At 34.1% G+C, this 21,733-nt stretch overlaps 1 protein-coding gene and 1 pseudogene across 1 annotated transcript; one reads left to right on the top strand and one right to left on the bottom strand.

Annotated features, from left to right (window-relative positions):
• The first annotated feature begins 395 nt into the window (after positions 1 to 395).
• Positions 396 to 7,717, top strand: LOC130802157 (amino acid transporter AVT6A-like). The gene is made up of 5 exons (XM_057666068.1): positions 396 to 1,498; positions 2,055 to 2,207; positions 2,916 to 3,119; positions 3,994 to 4,459; positions 7,021 to 7,717. Exons 1-5 carry the CDS (start codon positions 1,072 to 1,074, stop codon positions 7,160 to 7,162), a joined length of 1,392 nt encoding a protein of 463 aa, XP_057522051.1. The 5' UTR covers positions 396 to 1,071; the 3' UTR covers positions 7,163 to 7,717.
• Positions 7,718 to 8,389: 672 nt separating this feature from the next.
• On the bottom strand, positions 8,390 to 19,892 carry LOC130802156 (zinc finger CCCH domain-containing protein 41-like; annotated as a pseudogene).
• Positions 19,893 to 21,733: the final 1,841 nt, after the last annotated feature.

Here is a 21,733-nt window from a genome sequence, read left to right as displayed (position 1 = left end):
GACAAAGTAGCAACATGCCTGCCGGGAGAACAAATCAAGATTGAGGTGTTCAAAATAGATCACCTTGTAACCGAACTAAACTTCAAAATGGATTTAAAATTATGTGAAAATCAATGTGAACATAAGATCTGATTTGAACCAACCCGAAACATATGACCTGAAATTGACCCGATGATAGACCAAGATAACCAACAACTCACAAGACTACTCATGATTAACATAAGAAAGATACTTAAAAACTAATACAGACCAATACTAGTCGACTCAGTTGGTGAACAGTATTCAATGTTCACTTCCCCATAAAAGGTTAAGAGTTACCGTTATCAATGTCAGGACAATATTGATAAACCGATCCATAAGTATATTTATCAATGATCACTATCTCGAATTGAATGCCCCAGTGTTAATAGGTGACCGGAGCCAACCTACCCAAACTTTTTCTTTAATTAAAACTAAAACAACGTGAAAGACAGGAACTTTTGAAAGCGACATCAATGTGCATAACCTCCATTAATTTGTGTTCACCAAACAAACCTTTCAAATTTTATCCAAAATAGGACACACCCAAATAAAACAAACAGAGAAAAACAGTAATACAATTTTTCAATTATAGAAGTATAGTTGTATGATAAACAACTATTAGTTTGCGTACTCGTTTGTCTCACTGCATTATTTTACTCCATAATTCTTATCTTCTACTCTACAATTTTGGGTTTTATTGCTAAAATTGCCCTTCAATTTCTGGCCTAACTCCGACCATTTTTGGGTTTGGCAACAGATTGATTTGTTTTTCTCCATTTTAGTCACTTGGATACCAAAAAAATTTCACTTCTGTTCTCAAAACCCTTATTTTCAAATAATTAAGATATTTTTGATCGTTTTTACACGTGAATTACTAAATCGCAGATATTAAAATCAAAACCCAAATCGTGTTTTTCTTGTATTGATTTCTTCAACATCAAAAAAGATTGGATTTTGTTCTATAAAAATAATAAAGATTTGATTTTGATCTCTTCTATTCCTCCAATAAAGTTGAGGTTTTAAGGGTTTCTATTTCTAGGAAGAAAAAAAATGACAATTGGTAATATGGAGTCTAAAAGAGGGAGGAAAACAAGAAAAGGGAAGCAAATCCCGAATGAAAATGCCCCTTTACTACCCACCAAAAGACATGATGAATCTGGGTTTGATGAATTTGATGGTGCTTCATTTTCTGGGGCAGTTTTTAATTTGTCAACTACTATTATTGGTGCTGGAATTATGGCTCTACCAGCTACTATGAAGATTTTAGGCCTTGGTCTTGGGATTTTTATGATCATTTTTATGGCTTTTTTGACTGAGAGATCAATTGATATGCTGCTGAAATTTAGTAGGGCAGGAAAATCTTCATCTTATGGTGATGTTATGGGAGATGCTTTTGGAAAAGTTGGTAGAATTTTGCTGCAAGTTTCTGTTTTAGTTAATAATATTGGTGTTCTTATAGTTTACATGATTATCATAGGTATACTTTCTGGAATCTTACTAGTCAATTGTATTTTTTGTACTTATTTTTCTGATTTATTTTACTTGGTTGACCGAGTTAGTTTCTATTGCTTCATGTAGTTGGTCCAAATATTTTGGGATTAAGGCTTCAGAATTCTTATTGTTGGTGTGACTGAGTTAGTTTCTAGTGGATGATGTAGCAGATTCCAATCTTTTGTTTGTTGCTGGCAGTGGTGTTCATTCGGATCATTGGTTTGATTTTGGGTTATTTGGTTTGAAATCGGGTTTTGTGTCAATATTATTTTTTATATAATTGTAAATCATTTTTTAAGTCGGGTCAAATCGGATTTGGTTACAAGATCGGGTCATCGGGTCTGTTTTGAACACCCCTTAGTTTCTGGTGTGACCGAGTTAGTTTTTATTGGTCCATGTAGCGGATACCAATCTGTTGTGATTAAGGCTTTGTCATTGTTCTTGTTGTGACTAGTTGGTTTAATTTACTTAAGACATGATTTGTTTGTATTGAGATGTAATGGTGTAATGATGGTGTGTTTTTCTTTGGGAATTTTTTGAAGGTGATGTGCTATCAGGAACATCTTCCAGTGGAACTCACCATGCTGGTGTATTGGAAGGTTGGTTTGGAGATCATTGGTGGAATGGCCGGTTCTTTGTTCTTCTTATCACAACTATTTGTGTGTTTGCTCCTTTGGCTTGCTTCAAGCGCATTGGTGAGTAGTTGCTTTGTTGTTTGACATTCTTTGAATCTTATGTTATATATTGCCTATTGGAATGTGTGGTTAGTTCATCATACATTCATGCTTCGTGTATTCATAATACTAACCAATTAGAGATAAAACCTAGATTATATGGAGGTAATCATGTTGCTTTATAGGCTTTAAGAAACCATGTTGCTATATCATCACTTATATTATGCGAGAACATCATGTGGACAGCCATTTCGACATGTATTGGCTTATGTAGTCGACTCCAATCTGTTGGGATTAATGTTCTGGGATTTTTGATGCTATATGATTTAGGAGAACAATTTTAGCAATTTGAGAAATTGAAGATATATATGATGGATGATATGATAGGAGTACTAATTTTTAGTAATGGGACCATCTCAAACTTATTGTGCATTATGCAATCCTTGGTTTTGGTTTAAGTAGGTTGTTCTTGTTGTCTGAATGTATAGGCAATGTATCGTAATTCGCTAGCTAATTTATTTTTTAAATTCGAGATTCGCTCAAATTTGCCTAAGAATAGCCCAAAAAACCTACCATAATTTGCTTTTTTCGATTCACAAGGAGATTACCGAATCATGTTTAAGCAATAGAAAATAAACACTTATAAGGTCCATGTCTTCTTTTTGTTCTCATTTCTATTTGCTTTCCATGATGAGTACTCATTATGATTTATTTGCATATGTTTTACAGATTCTTTAAGATATACATCTGCATTATCAGTTGGACTGGCTGTTGTATTTCTTGTAATTATGGCCGGAATTGCCGTTATCAAATTGATAAGCGGAACTGTGATGATGCCAAGATTACTTCCTGACATTACTGATTTGAACTCGTTTTGGAAACTCTTCACTGTCGTACCTGTTCTTGTCACAGCATATATTTGTCACTACAATGGTATGTCCACAATCAACTTCTTGGAATTTTCTAAATTAACGAAAAGCATAGAAAATAGAGCTTTCAGTCTCCTGCATTTGAAATTGTACATTTTTTTCTACGAATAAGACTTGCACATTCTTGTCGATGCGTGCAGGCGGTATATAATATTGGTTAGAGGAAGAAATTTTCCTGTTTGAGGTTTAAAAGGTGTTCCTGTTGCTTTCTTATTTTGGAAATTCGTCTTTCCATATATTTATATGAACCAGTCTATTTTCTCCAAACATGAAGCGTTTTTGTCTAGCATGTTCTTGTCACACTATAAATTTTTTTTACAGACTTAATATTTTAATGATTTCACATAATATCTTCTGAACTTAGAATGATTCAAATTAGAGGATGTATGGGAATTTGGAGTATACTTTCTATTTGAAATGATTCGTATCGCTTTTGCATCATGAGATCATACCTGTATTCATCCCCTTGAAGTTAAACCATTTAACTTTGTCCCATTAAATGAGCTTGTACCGAAGCACATGAATAAATCATTTTTAGAATTGTCCAAGGGGGCATAGTGCAAAAAACAAGGCTGCATCACCGTATCGCTACCATATCATAAAGGTTATTTAGATAACCATGACCGAAAGATAGGCCTCATTGACTGCAACACATTAATACCGAGATCTGTTTTGTGAACTTTACCATCGCCGAAATCGTATTTTGCTCTATACAAATATATTTATGCAAATTACTACTTTTATTTGCAGAGTAATGACAATAATATGGTATATATGCTACGTATTTTTGAATTTAAAGCGAATTAAAAGGAATTTTTTCCTCTCAAATTATCAATTCATTTGTGATTTATGTGGTTTGCCAATTTCAAATTATGCAGTTCACTCAATAGACAATGAACTCGAGGATTCTAGCCAAATCAAACCTGTTGTTCGAGCAGCGCTTGGTCTCTGTTCTTCTGTGTACGTAATGACAAGTTTATTCGGGTTTCTTCTGTTCGGGGATGGAACTCTGGATGATGTCCTTGCAAATTTTGATACTGACCTTGGAATACCATATGGTGCCGTTCTGAATGATGCTGTTCGTGTCAGTTATGCTGCACACCTGATGCTTGTTTTCCCGATTGTATTTTACCCATTGAGGCTCAATATGGACGGCCTTTGCTTCCCCTCATCAGAGCCTTTGGTTAACAGCAATAAGAGATTTTCACTGATTACCACGGTGCTTATGGTTCTCATATTCCTTGGAGCAACTTTCATACCGAGCATCTGGGATGCTTTTCAATTCACTGGAGCAACCGCTGCAGTTTGTCTTGGATTCATCTTTCCCGCTTCGATTACCTTAAAGTGAGTACCTCTTTCACTTATCCTTGAAAATCCCAAAGAATTAGCGTGATTAAAATTCCCGCACGTTTCAAAGGAAAAAAGTTCGAGTCTTATGATTATAATATTTATCTTTTCTGCTAAACTTCCTATTAAAATGTGACCGACAAATAAAGAAATAGAATCCTCACTGAAGTAAACTTCGTAGTTATGTACATGCGTATTTATTCATTAGGACTGTAAAAAGTCGACTGTTTTTACATGTTTAAGCAATCCTTTTTTTTTTTTTGCTAGTGCAGAAATACATATTTAATTTGACTTGCTAATTTTATTCCGTGTCCATTATAGATTTTCCTCTTGAAAAGTAATAGATGGCATGCCCCAACCTAAACATCGTTTTCGAATGATTACCATAGAATGAGGACTATAGTTGAATTGTTTGCTTGATTTTATTACCTTCTTATGTATAATCCATTTCATTGAACTTGTTTCGATAGGGCCAAAGGTTTATATTTTTTGTTTCGGATTATAATAGACTAAATTAAAATGGCTTATCAAATCATTTGCACTTCTTATTTACTTAGAGTTGCCGATGATGTTTGCTACTAAGAGTCAATTGTTATTACTAACAAGGGTAAGGTTGAGTACATCCGACCCCCTAAAACCCTGCGTAGGTGAATGCCAATTAGTGACATGGGGATTATGGAATGTTGTTATAAGAGACATATATTGCCTTGTCTAGTCGTAGTATATTAGTTCCTCTCCTTTAACATTGAACAAAATTTCTTTCAATATGAACGAGAAAGGAATACAAATCAGAAAGAAAAGTTTGTGTGGCTTGGTGTGGGTCTGATTTGACTCTAAGAGATATTGATCACATATACTATGAGGCGTGTCCACCAAGACACAGCTCAATATGTGGTGTTTTTAGTGTCAATTATAGTTTTCTAGGGTACATGGTGACCTAATGGGGATTCTTATATGGCATTTTCACATAGTTAGAAAATTTTTAGTAACACCCCAAATCAAAGTATAATATATAGCCTTTGAATTGGAGAACTTTGGATCTATCTTAGGACCTTTTTGGGTAGGTGAGGTAATTAAACCTCCTTAATCAAAGCCGAAGTTGTTCATATATACAATAAGGTGTTTGCAAAGCAAAAAGGTGGTGTTTGAGCTCATTATGTAGCTTTTTTGGTGTCATTTATTGTTTTTTACGCCACGTGTTGACCCAAGGTGATGTCTATATTGCATTCTAATATTACCACAACATTATTTTGGAACACCCGAAAAGCGTGTACTATAGCTTTGAAATTGGGTAATTTGGAACTATCTCAAGCCGCGGCTGGGAATTCTTAAACACTTCTACATACTTTATAGGTCCTATTATGATATTTGGGGAGATAAAATCTTACTCGAGCCAAATTGCTCATATATTCTATAAGATTTGTCTACCAAGGCATATAAGTAGGCTGTTAAGATCATTATATGGCTTTCTTGGTGTTATTTATTGTTTCTACGGTACGTGTTGACCCTATATTGCATTCTGAAATTTCCATATAATTTTTTCGGAACACACGAAAAGCGTGTATTATAGCCTTTGAAATGGGGTAATCTCGATCTATCTTAGGCCTCGGTTGAGAATTCTTCATCACTTTTCCCGCATTTTTTGTAGGTCATAGTATAATATTTGGTGTGATAAAACCTCCTCACTCCAGCCAAATTGCTCACATATTCTATAAGATGTGTCTACCAAGGCATATAAATTGGCTGTTTGAGATCATTATACTTTCTTGGTGTCATTTATGGTTTTCTACAGCACGTATTGACGATAGCTATTTTGCATTCTAAAATTACTATAAAATTTTGCCGGAACGCTCAAAAAGCGTGTATTATAGCCTTTGAAATGGGGTGATTTGGATCTATCTGAGGCCTCGGTTGAGAATTCTTCAAAACTTTTCCCACACACTTTATAGGTCCTAATATGATATTTGGAGTGATAAAACCTCTTACTCAAGCCAAATTGCTCACATATTCTATAAGGTGTTTCTACTAAGGGATATAAATAGGCTGTTTAAGATCATTATACGGCTTTCTTGATGCCATTTCTAGTTTTCTAGGACATGTGTTGACCCAATGAGATACCTTTATTGCATTCTCACGTTGTCATATAATATTTTCAAAAGCATTATAGACTTCCTCCGTATTTTCACTTGCACTCCAAGCAACTTTTGCAATATTCTTCATTCTATGGTATTTTATATATTGGGGCTATTATACACGAAGGATCTTGCTTTATTCATTTCGTCAGATATTTTTCATAATATCAACTTTTTGTAATTATAGTTGTGTAGAACTTTAGATATAATAAATCTGACAAATGCATAAGAGTGCGTAAAAAAGCGTTTTGGTGTAAATTTAAAAAAATAAATGAAGTGTCATTTAGTTTTCGAGGGCTCTTATTTTTTGGGGCCCATGCAATCGGGCATATGGCACATGCGGAGAACCTCTCATGCATATGAAAGCGTATACTCCTATGACCTATTTAGCGTCTAACCAAGTAAACTTGTGCGTTAATTTTTCAGGGATCGGTATGCCATTTCCGCAAGCAAAGAAAGATACCTTGCCATTCTGATGATTGTACTTGCAGTGTTCTCAAACGCAGTGGCGATATACAGTGATGCCTATGCATTAATCAAGAAAAATTCCGTAGCCAGTGAAAAGTGAAAAGACGGTAAATGCTCCATTGAAGTTAAACCCAATCGCACAGCGGAGCAAAGACTGCCCTTTGTCGGAAAGGCATGTAGATGGGTTGATTTTATGGAATGAGAATCGAGACTGGAGACCGGAGAGGTTCAATAAGAGCACATGTGGCTCAGTATGTAAACAGGGAGTTGCCTTTGTACAACTCTCTACTTGTGTCTATTCTACCAGTGTTGGTTGTTAGTAAAACAGTTAGGATTATGTTTATATATAGTTTGTCAAACTGTTTAATTTATATTCTACCTCAACTACTCTTTTAAGTATATATTAGATTATAATAGAAGTAAATATACAAACATTTGTATTGAAACTTGAAGTTGTTGTTTCTTTCTTGTGGGAGACGGTCTCTCGGTGAAACGACCATTTAACAAGAAGTTTATATGCTAGTAATTTGTATTATTAGGTCATATGTGTTTTTGTTTTATAAGAATTTGTGTTCTCTGTTTTTATAAGAATTTGTGAGACAGTTTCATAAGGATTTGTGTTCTTTGTTTTTAGTCCAAATATATTTTTTATCTTGGAAATTATTCTTTGTAGATATTAAATAGTTTTGTTGGAAAATTTTGATATTTTGTTCAAGCAATGAGAACAAAAAATATCATAATATCCACAATTAGATATGATTCTAGGTATCATTTTCTTTTTAGTGTAATTATTGTGAGGATAAATTTTAGTTTTGTGATTTACAATTTCATAATCACAAAGATAGTTATAACTCAAGAGTCTAAACTACGTTGAATTTTTTTTTAATGGCCGAGAATGCATAGGCATCCGTTTTCTTTATTGGCGTAAGGCATTAAATTTTGTTTTCTTTCTCAGCCTTTTGTTGAATTTTACATAATTACAATTAACCATTCCAAGTGGAATAATTATATTTTCATGCATGATCTTGAATTTAATTCTCACATAGCCTTTTATTTCTTTCTCCTTATTATTTATGTAAATAAAAAGTTATTTCAGTTTTATTGTTTTTATTATAATAAACACCTACTAAATGCCAAAAATGAAATATTAATATAATAATAATCAATTACTAGTAGCAGTTTGAGATTCAATTATCAGTGTCCCACCTAATAATTTATATATAAGTCTTTTAAGTATCAGAAATTGAAATCTGGAAGTGCTAACCACCCTTGGACTTTCCTTCAATGATTGAACAATCTATACTATAATAGATTTAGTCATTGTTAATTTGCTTCACAACCTCAAATTTTCAATTAAATTAAGTTGATTTCTCAAAAATTAGTGGTGAAGGAGCATACTGATAGAAATGCTTGAAGTTTTGGGTACACATTAGGTTTATTGTGAGAATTTAAGGTGGTACGAATATAAGACCCAATATTTTGTACAAATTTCCCCTCCCAGTCTCCAACCATACGCGAGAGGCTCCCGAGACTCCTGAGATGCATCAGTGAGACTCGACCCAGCCGAAGGTGCAGAGGCAAGATGAAGCATGAAAGCTGAGAATATGACCAGCTGCTCGTCGTGTAATTTGCTCATCTACCGCTTCTGCTATAACACAAATATCGAAAACTGCAGAGACAAACTGGAATAAATTATCTACTGAATTAACCAATCCTTGTGTGAACTCAAAATTGGTATAAACTATGAACTGAAGTAACACCAAAAACTCTAGGGAGCCCATCTACATCGTTTCTAAAAGAAAATATGGTAGTTTGTAAGGAAAATCCGAATAGACTTTACAGTTTACCTGGCTGTACAATTTGTTCAAAATCAACATCCCTCAATAAGTATGTACCGTAGGCAACTTTCTCTTCAACAAGAAATTCCGGACTGACTCTCAAATCTTCATCCATCTTCATATCACCATCGTGTTGCTATCTTCTTCCTCCAGCAATTCCGAGTCTCTATTTTCTGGTTTTGTCTGCTTCTAGGGGTATATAACTTGCTTATCTATTTGGGGATTGAACTTCAAAAACGGAATCCTTTTCGATGTCATCAGTTACTTCATTTGATGACTTGCATGGAGAAGAATCACTTTCTTAAAAAATTTGATCCAGACTGGGATTTATCATGTTTCGTCTTATCCTTGGATTGAACTTCTGCATTTAGAGTCCCTTTGAGAGCAGAAGAACTTTCACCACTACTTCGGCTGATAGTGGGAATATTTGAAGGTACCCATGCAAACCGTAAACTGTATCCCTTCCCTGATTTACCATTCAGAAATGCCCTTTCAGCAGCATGACGAGTCACAAAGCTTACACGAGCAGTGCACATTTTCATTCCCTTGGAATCTCTGTGGCCTTTGAGACATTCTTCCTCATCAGAATCTTCTATCTCCACATTGGATACAGCACCATGCACTCAGAAGTGTTCCTTTAAAGCAGCAACCTGGTACACAAAAGGATGACACTTTTAATGCTAAGCTATCTTGTAAAAACAGCGGAGAAGAGAAACAAAATTGGAAACCGAAATCAACATCAAATCATCCAAAAATTGACCAGAAAAACGCTAAAGCCCTAACGTCTAACCACCCAACTGCTTAATCTAAAGCATTGGATCTAATTTATATGCGATTTCAATGGTTGATTTTTCTTGCTAAATAAAAATTACATTAATATGAAAATAAATTATTCAAAAATAGCAATTTACTATAAAAAATAATGAAAATTTGATAGAAACTAACAATTGCTTAGAAGTAACCAACAAATCATCAATAGTATATTAGTATCAAACTTGATATGAAAACTTGATAAATGAAAACGTTATTTGGTTTATTGTAGTGCTCCACTTTTAGGGCTCAAAGTAAAAGTATTAGGTCACGAGTCATATTTATGCTTATCCAATGTAAAAGAGCACAATGCACTGGAATCATGAAGAGCAACATGAATTACACTGACTAAAGAACTTGCAAAGAATAGACAGCTCAAACTCAATGGTGGTTCATCTCATTCTACTATGGACACATCAGAAACTACAAAAACTCAAAACTTATGATCAAAGTCGATGAATAATCAAAGATGAGATAGCCATGCCGCCATGATATACAGGAACTCAACGGAAATGAATGGTTTCTAAAGACACCCAAAAATAAGTAATGAATGTGAGGCCATTAACAGTTTAAATTAGGCAGTAGCATCACTAGGCACATGATTTCATACAACTGTTTAGGACTGGAAGCAGGAGGTTGCTTTCATATTTCCCATTTAAGGATATAAGAGCAATCCCATGATAGGGGTGTACAAGACCAGGAGTCATTTAGCTGAAGATAAAACAAATTCTAATTAAGGAACCTCAAAAAATGAAGCATTAGTTCACATCTTTCAGTGAGCTGCACATTTGAACCTTTTGAGGTATAGGCAAATGCAAATTCACATCACAAGCTTTTTCCAATGGAGAGAGGAGGATGCAGTACTCACATTTGCCAAGTTAAATGGTAAAAGTGCACAGATTCTAAATGTGGTTGGCCTGTTATCCAATGTATATCTATTCTTAGCAAAAGAAGTTGCTGAAATTGCCATTGGACGAACAGCATGCTTCAACTTTGGAGAAACCGGCTGTGAACCAGCTGAATTTGTTCTGAATCTCGGAGATGTTAAATTCTCCACGGTAACCATCTTATCTGCTGCCTAGTCAACCTGCAGTGACTGACCACAAACATCAGAGTCTACAGACTTTGGATTTGCATTTTTTAGCCCATCAACTGACGTTCCAACTTTTTGCTTAGTTGCAGGATGTCCAGATGAAACTTGACCCTTCACTCCTGTAGCCTGCAAAAATGACATAATGGTATCAAACATTAAGTTGCAATATGTCATAAACAATCATTTGTATACTCTACTCCTAATAATCATAACCTCCTTGAGACTTGAACACTTTATTCAAAACAATTTAGATATTACCAACTTACTATACACTAACTTTCTATTCCCAAATCTTTTGAGATTAAGGCTTGAGCATTTTGTTGTGTGTACACTAAATTTCTATCAAGATTTTCCAGTTTCACAGACATCCTAGAGGTTCATAAGCATAGCATATGACGTTTTACGTACAGCTTGTGTGGTCTTTTCTGTTAAGAAAACAAAGAGGAGAAAGGAATGTAAAAGAAAGTTATTGTATTATGTATTGGTATCACATAAGGTACAATAGAAGAAATTAAAAGGATTCATATGCCCGATTAGCTACTCATAAAAGAAACAGCGCTACTTACATCCAATAAAATCATCCTTTTTTTTTGCAAGCTTATTTCCCATCCATTCCTTTCATTTCCATTAATACCCCGTTAATTTTTTTAACTAAATACAAAAAAATTCCCCTTTTTTATTTCCCATCCGAATCCTCCATACTATACAAGCTAAAAAGCACCTGGTGAATCTAAGAGCTTCCCTATAGTTACACTTTATATTCTAAAATGGTATGTTCCAGTCTCTTGGATGTTTTCAATAAAATTGTAAACATGGTGTCAAAATGATCCAATGAGAAGAGAGCATCCACAATGAATAATAAAAGTGCTACAAATTGATTAATTGACTAAAAAGTAAATTGAGGATTAAAATAATAAAATGACAAAAGTGAAATTATAATAAAATGTATGATTAAAGGATGATCAGATTGCAATATAAGAAAAGATAAATCAAGCACTTCGAGAAGTTTGACATCTCCTAAAATGAGAATTAACTCACCCACCAAATTTTAACAATTTTCATGATTTTCATAACTCCCTAATTCCCCCTTATTTATAATAAGCTACTTCTTAATCCTAACTTATTCCCCAAGTCTTTCCTAATATGACAATTACTATTTTACCCTTTGTAAATCCAAATATCAGGTCATTGCAAAAAGTTTTTAAGTTTTTTCTCTCTTGCTATACTAATAATCACTGGGGCATTCAACTCAAATTAATATTCATGCATCAATAGCGTATGCGAATTTGCAATGTATCATGATAGTATTACTCATGTTGGCTCATGTTGGACACATACTAAAATAACCGTAGGATCAAGCTAAATTTCTTAAGAAAGAGAAACATAAAGAAAATTGCAAGAGCGATAATTAGACAAAGGATGTAATACTAACATCATATGAGCAACACTTACTTGTTTTGCAAGTTTATCCTCCAACTCTTGGTAAAATGCCCAAAACTTCTGTTCCAGCATCTCCTGTTTTTTACGGAGCTCCTTCAAAACCTCCAAGTTTTTCATCCTTTTCAGAGCTGAAGGTGGAGTCTTAGGACTATTTGCAGCGACGGGTTTTAAGTCATTGCCAGCAGTCACAAGGCCATTAGGAGGTTTAGACGCAGCACGTTGGAGATTATTTTTTCCTTTATTTGTACCAGTCACATGAGACATACCTAGGGGCATTGTCACATTATTGCCACTGTTTGTACCCTCATCAGGTACACGTACAGTATCCCTATTTGCCCACCATAACTTGATGAAACGACTGCCCATTACAGCATCAGGTGCCTTCAGCGCTTTCTCTGCCTCTTCCCTTTCGGAGAATTGCACAAAAGCTCGTTCACTATTCACAGGGATGTAAATATCAATTATTTTTCCAAATTTTCTAAAATGAGCAAAAAGGTTTTCTTTTTTGTTGTCTTTGAGTGGAATGCAATTCGCAAATAAAGTGTGTTGTGCCTTTTGGGAAGGTTTTCTAACGTTAGCACCAAATGACCCTCCATTGTTTTGCTTGGCTAGTTGACAAGTCCCTTGAGAGACACTTGGTGCTTCACAAGTGTCTTCTGATTTACTTTCTGGATACTCTGTTGGCTTTATCTTGGAGTCGATGTTCTCATTCAGTTCCATCTTATTCTTTGAATGAGTAATTTCTTCCCGAACAGATGAACTTGTGCTTTGTGAACCCATGTATGTCCCACTACTACGGATCATATTATCAGACAGGTCAGTGTCAACAGAGGGATCAGATTCATCAAAGTGTATTGGTTGAAATCTAAGCAATTTTGATGTTTCATGACCATCATTACTCCACAATGGCTGATCAGGGTCATACACATCAGCTCCACTAGCATTAGCAGCACCAACTAAGCTCTCATCATCCACAGCAAACATGCTTGTTCTACTATGTAATCCTTGATTGTTCATCAATATACCTGAAGAAACACCAGGTGATGGAATAAAACCACTTCCAGTAGATTTACTCAGTCCATGCCCACAAGAAAGAGAAACCGGAAGATTAAATTGCGATAAGCTCTGCAAAATTAGAAGGAAAAGATTCAGATGCCAGAAAACCAAAACAATTGACAATCAAAAGATCAAATGAATTTTCTTTTGGGAAATTATATTATTGAATAGTGACGAGCGTTATATACTATGATCAACTCTGCATGTTTGTTTAGAATTAGAACACACATGCAAATTTATTAGTTTTTGGTTAAAATTGAATACACCACTAGCCGCGAAGTTTCTGCGATCACAAATGTGTGCCTGCCTGGGGAAGAACAATCCAGCAATATGCAGAGTTACATGCTGTGATAAATATTAAAAAACCTCACCATAAATTTTAAGAATGCTTATGTTAGTATTAATTTATCTGAAAGGGGAAATTACTATGCTACATGAAAAAAGAGCACTAGAAAAGGGCTAAAATATAGAAAAGTTTCATGTGAGAATGTTATGGAATAAACAAGAGAACTCACCCGAAACACTAGCCTAGTAGGTAAGAGAGCCCATTTACTTTAAACACGACATTAGTTGTCCATACAACTGATGTGGGACAAAGTTCCATAACCTTATAATGGCCTCAAATCCATTCCATAATTTCCATTACAGAGAAGCCATAAGTTCAAGATGCAGGAATGATAACACAAAACAGGAAACCACACTATAGATCATCAAAAACATTATTTATAGAAATACCATTCAACTCACAACAATAATGACTATAATGAGAGGTAATATAAGGAATCATGTTACTACTTAATAACAAAAGTTCATTCGTACCATTTAACAGACCTAACTAAAAATCTCCAGAAAAAAATATAAACTCCAAAGAAGCTACAAGCAACTTTAAATAAAGGGAAAATGCGCTGAAATTCACTCCAATCCCATCCATCACCCCCACTAACCAGAGAAGAGAGAGAGTTCTTCAGTTCAAAATATAAGTGAGGACCAATCTATTTAGATAATATATATTATGCAGTTGCCAAAATGAGCAATGGTGTCATAAACAAGCAATGATCTGAAAGTTGCTACAGAATTCAATGTTAAACTTACCTGCACATCGTCAACAACAATATGATTAACACCATGCTCCATTGGACACATATCACCTCTCAAACAAAATCCTCGTTCCTCAAAGTCCCTACAGTGCTGACGCTGAACATCCATGTTAAACAGAGGATTCAATTGTGGTCTAAACATTCCCGGCGGCCCAAGAGGATTAACAGCATCTATTGCTCCATTTGGAATTGCAGGAAGCAGTCCAAAACCACTCCAAGGTGCACTTTGTGCATTTGATACATTAGGCAATCCTCTGCCAGCAAACATAGCAGGTTGAATGGATCCAGGAAGAATCATCTGAGAAGCAACATCAAATGAACCAAATCGTGAGTCTCGTTGGAAATTTCTACCCCGTCCTCTGCCAGAGCCGTGCTCACCAGAGAACCGAGAGAAATTTACTCCAGCATTTCTCCTCTTTTCAAATTTACTCTGCCCATTTTCAAATGCCCGGTTGCGCTTTCTGTAGGGTTGTGTCAAAGTTTGTTCTAAAGAATCTATCTCCAAGGCATGAGACATCGTCTCCCGTCTGCAATGCTTATGGTTGCAATCATTATCATCGTTATCACTGATTTCCTTCTCATCTGGATCACTCACACTCACACAATTAGAAGGAGAAAGTCTATCAAATTTCAGGAACAAACTTTTCAATTCCATACTCATCGCAATATGCTTATTTTAGTGCATTTGAAAGGTCAAAGCCATCAAACCTACAAATTGTAAGATATTAGTTTGAGAACATAGGTGAGATAAAGCACCAGAACCAAATATTTAACTAAGTTTGAAATTTGGTACAACAAGAAAGAAAAAATTTCATTCACCAGCAGGCAGCAAGGTATAATCTTTTATTGAAAAAACACATTTTCAATGTACAGCATACTACGCATTGAGATGACCGACAAAGCCAAAGGACCATATGTTTCATAATTTTACCTGCCAGCTTCAGCTTGCAAAGAAAAACTTTTGATGATACGGTATAACGAAACAAAAGCAAACATTACAACTGAAAAGAAAAAAAGAAGTATGCAGCAAGTATTTTTATTAGTAAAACCATAATTATAGAAATCCAACTAAAAAGACAACACCAACCCCACCATGTATATCAAAATTGCAGCTCCACATAGGCCTCCTGAATAGTATGGACCAGTGGCAAAGCATATCAAGATCATATAATATAAATTTAATTATTATGGATCTTTGTTCCCAGTGTTTTTTTCAGATATCTATCATACTTCTAAAGGATTAAGGGTTTGTTTGGTATCAACACCGTAAACGGAATGGAATGGAATAGAATAAAAGGGAGTAAAGTAAATAGTTGACATTACTTTTGATAAGTGTTTGGTATAACAATAAAATGGATCCACTTATTCTATACTCTCCACATTGCTCCTCTGTTTTTCAAGTGTCTATTCTTCCATTTCTTATCTATATCCAACCAATAAGATTATAGTACATTCAATAAAACCTCCAAAAATCAATCCAAAATTTAAAAAAATCTAAAAAGTCATTCCATAAATTACAAAAAAGTCAGACAAATCTCTATAAAATTACTCTTGCCAACAAGACTATTACAACATCAAGACTTGTCACACCATCCCTTCTTAGCTGTAAATTTTCTTCATCACAGAGGAGAGAGAAAAAAGAAATGTTTGATTATGGAGGTGAGTTGAAAATTTCAACTTAGAGAGAAAATAAGCATGGTTCATTATGGTAGTAAGTTAAAATTTAAAGTATAATAGAGGAGAGAGAAAAAGAGAGATCTTGATGATGGCATTCGGAGCTTGGTGGTGAGTCATCAATGGTCAAAGTCTAAGTAACAGTATTTGTTACAACAAAACTTAGAGAAGAAACAAAGTAATGGAATGGAATGCCACATGGTAATGTAAACGCTTCCCAGGTAGTTAAAACAAACACTAAGTAACGATTTTCTTTATTTGTTTCTGTTTCCAACCCTTAAAAAAAAGATACCAAACACACCCTAAAAGTACACAAAAAGAATGAAAAAAACATGCTGCAAAATGAAATTTTGTATCTTTAAACTTTACGCGCTTTTGGTTTTCTATAAGGAGTAACATTTTTAAATAATTCTTCATATAACAATCAGATGAAAAAAGTTGTTTTCTAGACTCTTCAGCTTTTTTTTTCTCTTCTTATAGCTTCTTCAATTTTGTATCTTCTTTTGTCATCTAGGTTTCTTCTTTCAAATTTCTTTTCTTCAATACCTACTTTTAATTTCTTTTTTCCTCAAAACTTTCTCAATTTTTACTTTTTTCAACTTCCCTCTTTCTTAATTAATTAATGTCTTCTTTCTTTAAGAAGACATTAATTTAAAAAGATAACATGGCATCCAAAGTTTAAAGAATTACATTGGTGAGAAAATCAATAGTTTGACCAATTCATGCTATTCCTAGGAATGGGTTGATTAGATGAGGCTATATATAAAATACTTAAATTGCGAACTAGATAACCATTATACAAGAGAATATAATGTGTAAGCTACCTTTTGTATAAGCCATAGGATTACACAGAGACCATATTACACTAATACAAACCTTCCCTCTTTTGAAACTCCCCCTTAACAAGAACAAATATTACTACTTCATGTTCTGAGGTTTCCACGCTTTATGCTTTAGTTTTCTTGGGATGTGTGGTATAGATAAAGGTGCGTAAATGCTTTAATAAATGAACATGCTAAAACTTGCCTACAATCCACTTAGGTTAGTCCAATCAACATGTTATAGGAAAATATATGTATAGGGATTGTGAGACTAGTAAAATTAATAGCTTGCAAGAGTGCTACAAGGAGGAGTCAATGGTTCAAACCTTCAAGAAGCAAGCATGTATTTAAAAATGGCCAAAATTTCTAGTATAAGCATTTTGCCAATTTCAGGTAAAATATATCATTATTTCAAAACACCAATGAACTTAGCTATGTCCAATTATCCATAACTAACTCATGTATGAAACCTTCAATTCAAATCTATGCTATGGTGTGAGATTAGTGAAAATGGATAGCCTACAAAAGTGCTATAAGGGGGTTTACACGTTCAAACCCTCTAATTATAAGCAACATTTCACAAGGTTATAGTTCAAAGTTGCCCAAAATTTCCTGTTATAAGCAATTTTCCAATTTTATGTCAGAGCACCAATTATCTCTATCATTACTTCAACACACCATTGATCTTGGCTATGTTTAATTACTCGTATCTAACACACCTCCAACAAAAATTTAGTCTCCCTGTGTTCCTAAACAATGTTCTCATTTTCCATTTTGAGTTGGTTTATTTTTTGTTAACCTAAATAATCTTTCTACTAATATCAAAAATTTCAAAAATAATTAACCTTGTTCATTCCGCAACAATCAAGACTAAGATTGTGTCCAAGGACTCCGAAAATAGACTAGTTTAATCACATTTTTACAGCATTGCTGATACTATTTCACCAACTTAGCTCTCATGATATTATACATTTCCTTACCCTTATGTCATTAATGGCACCCACTTGAAAGTCTACTACATGCAACCTTACCCTTGTAGAAACAAAGTGGTTATCTTCGATTAACCCTTAGTGGAAAACTTCCTTTCAATTTCAGATAAATAGGAATTTTTCTAATCTAATAAAGCTACATGATAAAAACATTTGATAATAAATTCAAGTATGGTGCACTAATTCAACCAAAATCTAGAACATCCTTTTTGATCGAGAATCGGAACGATCATTTCTCTCGTGTTTAGAGCTTGATGAAAAAACAAATGTAATTGTCTATCATTAACTATATAGATTAACCTAGCATTAGATAGCTAACATAAACAATATCACTTAAAACAAGACACTATACTAGTCAATTTTAAAAACCACTTATCAAACAAGAAATCAAGATTCCAACCCTAAAAATCCAATAAAGTAATTTGATTTTGGAGCTAGCAAATTCTATTGCCTATCAACCATTATATAAATTAGCATAGCAATTATCATGAAAAAATCCATCAGTAAAAAATCCATAAATTCTCCCTCTTTAAAATCCATTCCAATAATTCTTGATAACCCCTTGAGCTGAACATCATGAAGTCACTTTATACTAAAGTCTAAAAGACATATCAAACCCCACAACTAGAGAAAATGTTTAACCTTAAGTCATCCCTTCATCATACCTTGACCATACCATTCGTTCACTGGTTTCTTAATAATAAGGATTATATATATATATATATATATATATATATATATATATATATATATATATATATATATATATATATATATATATATATATATATTTTCTACGTAATTCTAATGAATAGCATATTAAGAAATCGATAAGAACTTTGGGATCCAATTATAGCAACAAGATGTACAGAAAATCTTTCTTAACAATGATATATCCCTCAAGAAAGAAGTGCAAACCCAAAGCTAGGGGTGTAAAACCCTCTGTTCCCAGAACACAATGGAGCTAAATCTTCAATCCAAGTTCATATCACTAATTAAGTAATCAAACTCATCCCTTTGGCATAAAGATAATGCCAACGCAGATCATGAGAATCAATCACTTAATAATTCCTAGGTTTCAATTTAGTGGCAACATTGCAGTTATGCCCAAAAACTCTCACATGATTGGTGACATAATGCAACAAACATGAAGCCCATCATCCTATCTATTTCAAAACATAGTGCCCCAACAATTCATATTATTTGTCCACTCAACTAACATTCCTTCCATATTACCTCTAACCAAAAATCAGTTTCATCTATCACTACTAGGACGAAAACATCAACAAGCAATACAATATCATATTGGGCCAATGCTAAAATTCGAATTTTGAATATGAACACCGTCATTGAATTCCAACTCCTATATGCAATATACAACGTTGCACAAATTAACGGCAACAATTAAATAAAAAACTTATTCTAAATCCATCAACTATAATCAGCGCTATAATCTGAAACAATTGTTAAACTTTCTCCAATATTTCGCAATTAACATAAAATAAAATCATAAATGAATCAAAAAAATAAAATGTAACAAGATAAATAAAACCAACATACCAGTAAAATCAGCATTCGAACAACACCTCCAACAACAGTTTAATCTTTGTAAAGCGAAAATGGTACGTCATCAAAATTCTTCAATAAAAAAATCTTAATACCCATTTTAATTTAGGAAAACTAATATGAAATCAAAAAACCCCTAGATTAAGTTCAGATAACATTCTCAAAAATGCCCGATTGTCGTCCTTGTTGACGACGACGACGATAATTATGGTGATGGTGATGGTGATGGCGATGGCGATTAGGACAGAGAAAGAGAAGGGAAGGAAGAGTGCGAGAAATGGAGAAGGTGATTGTGGGTTTGGTTTTGCTGGGTTTGTTTTGGGAAGAAGTATCAATTTTGTCAATGGAAGAGAAGGACGATTATGTTACTTGATCAATGTTTAGCACAAGGTAGTTTTAATCACGAAAGAATAGCTATGAAGATAAATGTTTATTTGTAGAAGGGTTTCACGCCTGAGTAACTAAAGCTTTTGTTGGAGACAAAACAGTTGTAAAATTACCTTTTTGCCGTATTTATATATTACCACTTTTTATAAAAAAAAAAAACTGTTCTTATTTGCCTATATAGTGTCTGTAAAGAAAAAAAAAATTAATTCTTATTTTGGTGTTTGTTAAAAAAAATTTCTCAAAGTAGTATTCATGTAGGTGATGTTTCACACTAAACTATCTTATTTTTGGTTTGGAACTTCCAAACTTCAATGTGAGCAAAAACAATTATTGACATATTTTTTTAAGGATTCAAGATTCTTTGAAAGTATCTTGGATTTGCGATAAAAAAATGGCTTCTCTTGATATTTCTATAGCTAGCCACAAATACTTGATGCATTTGAGACTTTGATCGATATGAGTGAACTAACATTAAAAACTAAAGAAGAAAAGCTATAATGAATATTTGGATATAATATTATTGTTGGACATTGATTTATTTTTAGAAAAATTTAATAACAGTTTTAACTATGCTCTTCAAAACAATTCTTAGTATTGGTTAATTTAAAATTACTTTTCCAATTGGTGTACCCTTTCTCATAATGACCCAATATTTATGTATCTTTTAAATATGCTCTCTATTGTTATACTAGAAAAATTATTCGGAATATTTTGAGAATATTACTTCTTATAGATTATTTTGAGTTAATCACTACTATAAATTGTTTAAAGTAGATAAATAATAATTGGTATTTTTATCAAATTTTCCTTGTTTTTATTGGAAACAATTTTTTTTTAATAAAGTAAATAAATAAGTGAATTGCTTAACGTCGTCCTACATATTTTACCTATGCAATCCTAACTTTTTTTTCTAAATTTCCCTAACCCATTTAATTAAAGGTAAAATTATAAAAAAACTACCTAATATATACCCCATTTTGTAAAAAAACTATCTTATACAATACAATTGTTTGCAAAACACTACCTTATAACAGTTTGTGGCCTTTGACCGCTAACTTTAATCATTGACCCGCATGTGATACTCATGTGATGCTTTAATCTATTCACTTCTTCTTCATTGCAGTTCAGTCCATTCTAACTGACTATCTCCTCTCCCTAGGGATGCAAACGGGGCGGGGCGGGTATTGGAATTCCCATCCCCATCCCCATCTCTTAATGCAATACCCGTGCCCATCCCCATCACCGCGGTGGGTATAATTTTTTTTCCCGTCCCCGCCCCGATGGGTTTGTACCTAAAACCATCCCCGCCCACCACCCATCCAAAGTCTCAAACAATTACATATCCAAAGTCTCAAACAAACACATAACCAAAGTCTCAAACAAAAATACATGCCTAAAACAAAAGTATTTCAACATCAACTCAAAATCATCCAAAGTAAATCAATCCAGAATAATCTCATTACTATCCCCATCCCCTAAAACAAAAATACATGTCTAAAACAAAAATACATGTCCTTTGAGGGGGGGGGGGGGGGGGGGGGGCGGGGCGGAGATGGGGCGGGTATCACCTAAAACCCATCCCCATCCCCATCCCCGCGGTGGGTATGAATTTTATACCCGTACTCGCCCCATGACCCATTAAACCGGGACCCATTTCCACCCCGATGGGACGGGGATGGGGCGGGTCTCCTATTAGACCCGCCTCGCCTGCATCCCTACCTCTCCCCACTCTTCATCCTCACCAAACTCACTCAATCACACTCCAACAACACATACTCTTATTCTCTCAAAATCAAATCAAATCAAATCAACATCTCCTTTTCATTATCTTTCATCAATGGATTCCAACAGGCAACACTCATCACTCTCCTTGAAAAACAAGCTTAATATATTATGTGCT

The sequence above is a fragment of the Amaranthus tricolor genome, chromosome 16, assembly GCF_026212465.1.
Source record: "Amaranthus tricolor cultivar Red isolate AtriRed21 chromosome 16, ASM2621246v1, whole genome shotgun sequence".
Classification (NCBI taxonomy): domain Eukaryota; kingdom Viridiplantae; phylum Streptophyta; class Magnoliopsida; order Caryophyllales; family Amaranthaceae; genus Amaranthus; species Amaranthus tricolor.
This window is presented reverse-complemented; position numbering and strand designations above follow the sequence as displayed.